This window comes from Lycium barbarum, chromosome 5 (assembly GCF_019175385.1).
Source record: "Lycium barbarum isolate Lr01 chromosome 5, ASM1917538v2, whole genome shotgun sequence".
Lineage (NCBI taxonomy): Eukaryota > Viridiplantae > Streptophyta > Magnoliopsida > Solanales > Solanaceae > Lycium > Lycium barbarum.
Window position 1 is genome coordinate 14,760,471 of NC_083341.1, and position 9,174 is coordinate 14,769,644.

Sequence of the window (9,174 nt, forward strand, 5' to 3'; positions counted from 1 at the left end):
GTCCAAATCATCTAGTTGGTTGATATCCACATTTGGCTGCATCAAATAAAGGTGAAATTCATCAAAGTTTGCATTATGAGAAGGAGTTGGATGTGAATGTAAAACTTTTAGCATCGACAAATCCGACAAGGCCTTTTTGCTACTTTGAGAAGTACTAGGGCGTAGAGCAACGGGTGTAGCACTTTCTTCCAAAGTAGAATAATGAGTAAAAGCTTTTCTCAATTCGGCATCAACCACAAGCTCGACGTCAATTAAAGATGGTTTAACTCCCTTGGAAATTTCTAAATATTTATAAATTTGTCTAACCAATCCTCTAGTGTAAGACATTTTAAAACAAGGATTTAAAAGAGAACCCAATATAAATAAAGTTGGGATGGGAAAAAAAATGCTTCTTAAATTTTGTTGTCATAGAAAAAATATCCGCTTGATAACCAGATTTATCTTTATATTCATATAAAACTCTGGCTATTTCCATTAAGTAGGCTAAAATTCTGGTTACCGTGAGATAGAATTGTCTAGAAAAAGCAAGAGTTGCATTATAATTTTTTTGTAAAAGCTCAATACATCCCTTAGCATCTTCCCAATCATTATTATTTATCCACTCATCACTTTCCATATTGTGATTGTTGTGAACTTGTTGTATGGGAATCCTATAATCATATGCTTGTTGTAACATAATGTAAGTGTAGTTCCACCTAGTGTCAACTTCTACTTGAATTTTCCTAGGTCTAAGGTTATTTTGCAAACAAGAATTCTTAAAATCTCCCATTTTTTGTTTATTAGCATTACAAAAAAGAAAAGCAACCGCATTTCTAACCCTTTGAATAGAATCTTCAAAATAGTCAAGACCATCTCTAATAATCAAGTTTAAAATGTGACAAGTACATCTCACATGAAAAATAGTTTCTAGCGGAGGTTTTAATTCCCTTTTTAAAAGACCAACCGCCTTTGTATTATTTGAAGCATTATTTAAAGCAATACAAAGTGTTTTTCTATAAATGTTAAAAAATTTCATAATAGTTGACATTGAATCCGCTAAATTTTTTTTCGTCATGACGACCTTTCCATTCATCATATAAAAAATCTATAATTTGTTTTTGCATCACCCAATTATCATCAACCCAATGACATGTAATAGCAAAAAAATCTAACTTGTTAAGACTAAGACCAATATCGGCGGTAAGAGAAACACTACAATTTAGAGAATTAAATACATGGCGCAAATAAAATCTATATTTTTTTTATATAAATCAATAATACCTGATCTACAAGTACTTCTCGAAATACCCTCAAACAATGGATTATACCAACGTCGAATATAAGTAACAAAACCCAAACCCAAAAGAAAGGAAAATGGTAGAGCATCAAAAGCAACTATTTTAGTTATTTCTATACGATCTTTTGTCTTGTCATAGCTAAAATTTTTACCGGTTCGTGGGTCTATTGTTTGTTGAATACCCCCCATATTTGAACCCGTTTGCTCTCCCCAAACATCCTTATGTCTAGTTCTCATATGATTCGTTAGTGAACCCGTTCCACCATCCTTACTAGTTTATTGCTTGAAACTAACTTCTTTTCATCAATTTCCAAATTCTAGAGGTTTATTTACGAAATTTTGGCTGTTTGTCTTGTGTATGTGATTGTGAAGGATGCGTATCTCCTATGGGATTTTCGGGGGTTTGTATTTCATCATCATCATCAATTTCATTAAAAGTGCTGAATTGGTGTTCCATTACATCATGATCTAAAAGTGAATTATTTCCACCAATATTAATACCTAAATTAGGTGTTTCGTTCACCAATGTTTCCTCCATAAACCCATCCCTACCACTACCACTACTACCGCCACCACGTTTCACTCTCTTCGACGTTATTAAATAACAATAATTTAATTCACACGCAAATAAATCACAAGAAAATAAATTGCAACAAATTAAATTGCATAAATTAAATAGCGGAAAATAAAGATAGCGTTGGAACGAAGGTACCAAATTGCCGGACTAATTTCCACCAAAGTGAAGGCGGCTAGAATTGCAAATCCACCAAAGCTATGGAGCTGCTTCAGATTGTTGCAAAATTACCAACTCCACCAATAATTTTTTTTATAATTGCAAAATATAAAATTGAAACGAGAATAAAAGTATTTAATTGAGAGAAATTTAAAGTGGTTAATTGTTGCAAAGTAGCTATAATTGAGAGAAAGAGAAGAGTGAATTGGCGTGGAAGAAAATAAAATGGAGAGGGGTTTATATAGGGGGTGGGGGATGGGTTAAAGTGTATAAAAAAAAGTTTGGGGGGTTGGGGAACAAAGGGAAGCCAAAATGACCCTTTTAGCCGTTGCCAACGGCCATTTTTGCAAAATGAACTGTTGGCCAACGGTCCAGTAGGTGCAGCATTTTATTAATTTTTTTTAACCCGTTAACTGGTTTTAACCGGCCGGGTCCGGTTAACCGGTTAATTTGTCACAATTTTGAAAATCGGCCTGGTATTGAACCCCGATAGATCCGCGACCGGTAAACCGGTCCACCGGGTTCGTTACCGGTTTTGACCGGTTCAACCGGACCGATTGACAGGTTTAAGAGCAGGTAACAAATGTTGACATTAGTGAATGACAAATGATACATTAAATGGTGGGATAGACACTTGTGACTTTGATCTTGATAAGCAAATGTAAGTATTTAACATACACGACAAAGAAGTTCATATTAGGTGTCCCTTTGCGCCTTTACAGTATGTATTGACTGATTTGAGCAATTTGAATGGGTTAATTGTACTTTGATGCATGTCGAGGTGAAATATTCTAGAGCTATATCTATCAATCATGTTCAGTTGTCCCTTTGAAGTGATTTTGATTGATTTATCTGATTTATTAATCACATGATAAATTTTTATCGTCGGGATCTTCTGAGGCCCTCCACCGCCGCGGTGGACAGCTCCTCCTGCTGATCCCTGGGCGAAGAGCTTCGTTGCTTTTCGATTTTCTCCATGCATGTTTTCATTTCTTTTAGCATAAAATGTTACAATTGGTGTTATAATTAGTGATAACTGATAACGTAATAAATGTGAGGCATTAGTATACAATTAAGCACACTTTTAATCGAGCATCAATCAGCATGGATCACATGATCAACATAGAAATATCTCACTTTCTAGAAGATGATGGATAGCTAAATTATTTAGAATATTTTGCGCTTAACTTAATCCCAGAAGCTAGCTTATGAGGGAAGATTATCTGAAATCAAACAAGGAGATCAATTCTTTTAAATCCTCAACCAATGTGTGCACACCAACAACTATCATCTATAGTGTGTAGATAATATAGGCCAAAGTCATAGACAGACCCTCAAACTTGTCCATATTTTCCACTTGGACCCCTCAACCGAGCCGCGTACCATATGAACCTTTCAAGACAACCTTTATTGTGCCACTTTGACCCGTCGGTCCAGCTTGTCATTTAAAGAATTATGCGTGTTGGCACGCGCCGCCTATGTGTATATGCCTCCCAATTAAATGTTGCCATGTCAATTAGAACGCCACATACGCACGGGCCAACCCGGTTAAAACCCATTGAACCCGTTAAATTTTTATACCCAAACATATCAGTACCTGATCATTTTCCCTCCGTCAAAGTCCATTTCTCTTCCAAATATTTTCACCTCCTAAATTCATCCTAATTCAAACCCTAAATTCATCTATTTCGACTGTAGAATTCGACACAGTGTTTAAACTTCCGCCCAATTCTAACACATACGTTGTTCGTTACCCCCAAAATAAACCCTAAGTTCATCGTTTTCAGCTGGTTGATTTTGTGCGTTGGAGTCATAGTTTTTCTGTGGGGTTTGAAGGTTTTTCTGTGCATTCTGTTCATTCCATTTCTTTAAGAAGGTAACTTTTGCTTTAGCCTTTTATTATTGTCAAAATATTTAGTGGATGGTATTGTTGTTATTCCGTGCAAAATTAGGGTTTTTTAAAACGATTGACAATATTAAATAGTAGATATGTCAGATATTATTGAGGCCTATTTTCATTATGGTGGTAACTTTACAATGGGCCCTAACCCCATAGATGTTGATGAGAAGGATGTTGTAATTGCTGATATTGATAAAGACCATTTCTCTTTATTCGAGCTACTGTTTTATACAAAAAAAAAATTGAATATAATTTAGTGAGTGGTTTCCTTTACTTTGACTTGATAAGTAAAACTTTCGTCCAAGTGATGACTGATGGAGAATTGTTAAATATTGTGAGTGGTTTGAAAGTTGGTGATGTGTTACATTTTTATATTTCACATGTGTGTGAAAACCCTGAGGTGGTGGAAGATATGGGCCCTACTGAACTTATTTGTGGGTTAGAGGTAAATGATGCATCTAGGGCAACAAATGTGGCTTTTGACAGTGATATAAATACTGGGGCTGGAGAAAACATAGAAAACCCTAAAGAAAGAGAAGAAGCTGCTGTAAATGCTCCTAGTGTTGAAGAGGTTGAAGAGAGGGGGTCTGTAAATATTCCTAATGTTGAAGAGAGAGGGTCTGTAAATGTTCCTAATGTTGAAGAGAGAGGGTCAACTGTTGAAGTTGAAGAGGAAGTGAACGATGAACAAACTGATGATGGAGACTCATTTTTGGCTAGTAGTGAGTCAGATCTGGATAAAAAACCAGATGAAGATGATAGTAAACTGATGAAGAGTTAATTTCTTTGAGGAATGAAAGGAGAAGTAAACTGAAGAAGCAAATACCAAGGAGAAAGGAACATGCTGTCACTGCTGAGGTACCCCTAGGTGAGAGAAAAATAGATAGAGGTTTTGAAGATATTGGAAAGAACAAGGCCTCCAAATACAATGGATGCTTAGCAGGGGATGAGCAGTATATTGATAGTTCTGCTGAAGAGTATAGTGAAGATTCAGATGATAAGCTGGATGTGGATGCTGAACCTGGTGTTGACTTGCCAACTAGAAGGAAGAGCAACAAATTAAGGTATGATCCGGATTGTGTGGTTAGTATTTTTGAGCTAGGAATGGTATTTGAGAATGTTGAAGTATTTAGAAAGGCAGTAGCTAATTATGCTGTTGAATACCATGAACAGTTGAAACTTAAACCAAATGAGCAGAAGAAGGTGAGGTGTAGGTGTAAGTCCAAGATTTGTAATTGGAGGTTGTATGCTAGTGTTGATAAAAAATCCGGGGATTTTATGGTGAAAACTTACCATCCAATTCACAAGTGCACTCCACTTAACAAGAATAAGATGTGCAATGCTAAGTTCATATCCAATAGATTTAGGGATAGGATCACTTCTCAACCTACTATTAGAATTTGGGAAATTCAGGACTTGGTTAGAGACCAGTTAGGGTTGTATGTTGGTAGAACTATATGTCATAGGGAAAAACAAATAGTGCTTAATAAGTTTATGGGGGATTGGAGGGAGGAGTTGCAAGACTTTGTGATTATGCAGAACAAATCATTTTGAGTAATCCTGGTAACACTTGCATAGTGAAAACAGACAGAGAAAGTCAGCTTGGAGTGAATTTGTTTAAGTATTTTTATGTTTGTTTTGATGCAATGAAAAGGGGCTGGTTGGAGGGATGCAGGAAAATTATTGGGTTTGATGGTTGCTTCCTAAAAGGTGCATGTAAGGGTGAACTTCTGGTGGCTGTTGGAAAAAATGGGAATCAACAGATGTTTCCCATTGCTTGGGCTGTCATTGACAATGAGTCAAAAGAGTCATCGACATGGTTTATTCAGAACTTAATCAATGATTTGGGGCTGGGAATTGGAGATGGAATTACAATAATGTCAGACATGCAAAAAATAATTTTACTAATTTTTTTTGCATTGTTAACCTTGTTTTTTTGGCATATATACTAACTGTACTTGTTGTGTGGTATTGTAGGGATTGTTGAGCACACTTCTAAATCTTTTACCAAATGCTGAGCATAGGAAATGTGCTAGACACATATGGGCTAATTGGCAGAAAGATTGGAAAGGTGAAGAAAGAAGAAAACAATTCTGGAGGGTCTCTAAAGCATCATTTGAGGTAAAGTTGAGAGAAGAACTTACAAAATTAGATAAACTTGGAAAAGACATCTGTGAAGATTTATTGCAATTTAACAAAGAGCGCTGGTGTAGAGCCTATTTTAGGGAACACTCTAAGTGTGATGTAGTTGAAAACAATACGTGTGAGACCTTTAATTCCTAGATATTAGCAGCTAGGCATAAGTCTATCATTACCATGCTAGAAGAGATTAAGCATAAAGTAATGACTAGGCATGTTGAAATGAGAAGATTTGCTGAGACATGGATTACTGATATTTCACCTATGGCAAGGGTGATGTTGGAAGAAAACAAGAAGCTGTCTAACAAATGTGAAGTGTTGTGGAATGGGCTAGAAGGGTTTGAGATCAAGGAATATGAATATGGGTTCATTGTACACTTGTGGAACAAAACATGCACTTGTAGGATGTGGCAGTTAAGAGGAATCCCCTGCCAACATGCAATATGTGCATTCTACCATCTAGGGGATGAACCATATAATCATGTGGAACATTGGTATAAAAAGGAGACATTTATGAAGGCATATTCATACTTTCTTGATCCACTGCCCAACATGAAGATGTGGCCTAAGACTAATAACATGAAGATTGAACCTCCAGCACCAAAAATAATGCCTGGCAGACCAAAGAAAAAAAGAAGAAAGGATAAAGATGAACCAAGAAAGAAGTATGGCAAGCTGTCCAAGAAAGGTGTGCAGATGACATGTTTAACATGTCACCAACTAGGCCATAACAAAAAGTCCTGTCCAATAACAAAGGTATGTGTTTGTTTGTTAATTTGTTTTAGTTTTAATACCTTATTATTGAGAACTGCTCCTAACATTTGATTTTACTTCTAGGGTGGAAGTGGTAGAGGAAGTGGTCAATCAAGCTCTGCATAGAAAAGGCCTAGAGAAAGTGGTGAATCAAGCTCTGCACAGAAAAGGCCTAGAGAAAGTGGTGAATCAAGCTCTGCACAGAAAAGGCCTACAGGAAGTGGTGAATCAGTTGGGTTGAAAAGGGGTAGAGGAAGTGGTCAATCAAGTTCTACACAGAAAAGGCTTAAAAATGCAGGCCTTGGATGCTACATAAACCCAACAACTGGAAGAACTGTCATTAATATAAGGATTAAATGTTTACAATCTAGCATTTACCACTTTGTTAAGTTAATCTAATTTATTTTTGTGTCAATTGCAGCCTGGTAGTTCAAGTGAGAGAGTTGTGAGGCATGGGACTATGAGGGACACCAGTGCAGTCAACATTGATCTTGGATTTAAACCTCCTGGTCTGAAGTTCAAAGGTAAAAGTGTTGTCACAACCACACAGCTACAACAACAGTCTAGAAACCGGAGAAATATAACCACCAACAAGCCTTCTACCTAACCAGAAGCAAGGAAGAAGCCAATTTGGAAATTCTGAATGTCTGTTCAAACAATTTAGTTCTGAATGTATTGTGAAACAATTTGGCAGTTTTAGCCAAGTATTTTTATGTGTTTTCTGTCCTTTGCATGAAACTGTTATTTTGCATGAAACTGCTATTTTGCATGTAACTGTTATTTTGATGGCTAGCCGATTTTGATTAGTAAAAATTTGGCAGTTGTAGCCAAGTACTTCTATTAAATGTAACTATTTTTTTGATTAGTTAAATGGTAGTTGGATGGGGGTTGAATGAATTAATTGAATGGTTGAATGAAGAGTAATTGAATGGTTGAATGAATTAGTTGGAGTAATTGAATGGTTGAATGAAGAGTAAATGAATGGTTTAATTTATTAAATAGATGAGTTGAATGAATTAAATATAGTGGTTGGTTGGTTGTATTATCCCTATATAAATTACCTCCATAGTCTTCCATTTTACTATCCAACAAGCTCACAAACGAATTCACTCATAGTCTCTCAAACAAAATGCCACATATCCAACATTACACTATTGCTTGGTTTGAGAAAACATTGACTAAATCCTATATACAAAACGATGATTTCGTAAGTCCTATTTTTTAGTTTTTGTTTACCATTGTTTTGTTATTGCTTTTAATACTACTTGTTTGTGCAGATTCTTCCAACTATGGATGTTCTTCCACAAGTTGACAAAGAAGTCGTTGTTTTATACGACAAAAGCACTTTCAAAATGAAATACAAGATCGGTCGAAAGGCGCACCTCGACAATGGATGGAAAGAGTTTGTTGATGCAAAAGGCCTAAAGGAAGGGGATGAGTTGCGTTTTCAAGTTTGTGATCTAGAGGATCGCCTCTACTTCATTGTTACTAAAGTGGAGGAGCCGGAGATCATAGATGTTGATTTGGTCGTCTCTTTCTATTTATGAAAAATGAAGTTTGGTTTGATTTGTTTTGTTTTGTTTTCGTTTACTTAATGACGTATGGTTTTGATTTATGTTAGTATCCAAATATATATTTATTCGATTCATAAAAGTGTGGCCATATACAATTACACAAAATCACAAAATTTGGCCAACTTTGTGAGATTAACCTATATCATAATATACTCCCTAAAACAGTCCCTAAAACTGTCTCTTAAACTGCCCATAAAACTGTCCCTAAAACATCAAAATGCAGTGCAATTTAACCTACTATAATTACTAAAACTAAACATCATCGAGTACAATTCCAAAACTAGAACCAAATTGCAAACAACAACACTACACCAAACACCAACTTCTTCCTAGTTCGTCTTGCACGAGCCTTTTCTTCCTCAAAAGCTTTAACCCTCTTCAACAACCCATAAATGACTTTATTTGCTTGCTCGGGATGCATTGGTTCGTACCAATTGAAGTAATTACATCCATCTCTAGCCTTCAAAGAATAAAAAGAAAAAGCTTTTTGAATCAATTACGAGGAAGAATTAAGTAATGAAATAACCCATAACAAGTATACGCTTACCTCATCAATTGGGCACGAAAAAAATCTCCTTCCGCGATTATTTGGACTCCATGAAATTTTCAATTCGCAAATACGCCCACATCGGCAAAACTCGATTCTTGAAGTGTTAGCCATTGTTGAAGCAAGAGTAAAAGCAAACAAGAGAGACAGATTAGAAAAAATTAATGAAACAACAATTAGTTTGACTGAAAATTAAAAAAATTTGGAGCAGCAATGGTGTTGGAGTATTTAGGGTTTAATATTATGAATTGG

The 9,174-nt window shown here is 35.9% G+C and overlaps 1 protein-coding gene across 1 annotated transcript; it reads left to right on the plus strand.

Moving 5' to 3' along the window:
* The first annotated feature begins 7,902 nt into the window (after positions 1–7,902).
* On the plus strand, positions 7,903–8,367 carry LOC132642318 (uncharacterized). The gene is made up of 2 exons (XM_060359552.1): positions 7,903–8,008; positions 8,079–8,367. The coding sequence occupies exons 1-2, from the start codon at positions 7,931–7,933 to the stop codon at positions 8,346–8,348; spliced, it is 348 nt and encodes a 115-aa protein (XP_060215535.1). The 5' UTR covers positions 7,903–7,930; the 3' UTR covers positions 8,349–8,367.
* The last annotated feature ends 807 nt before the right edge of the window (positions 8,368–9,174 follow it).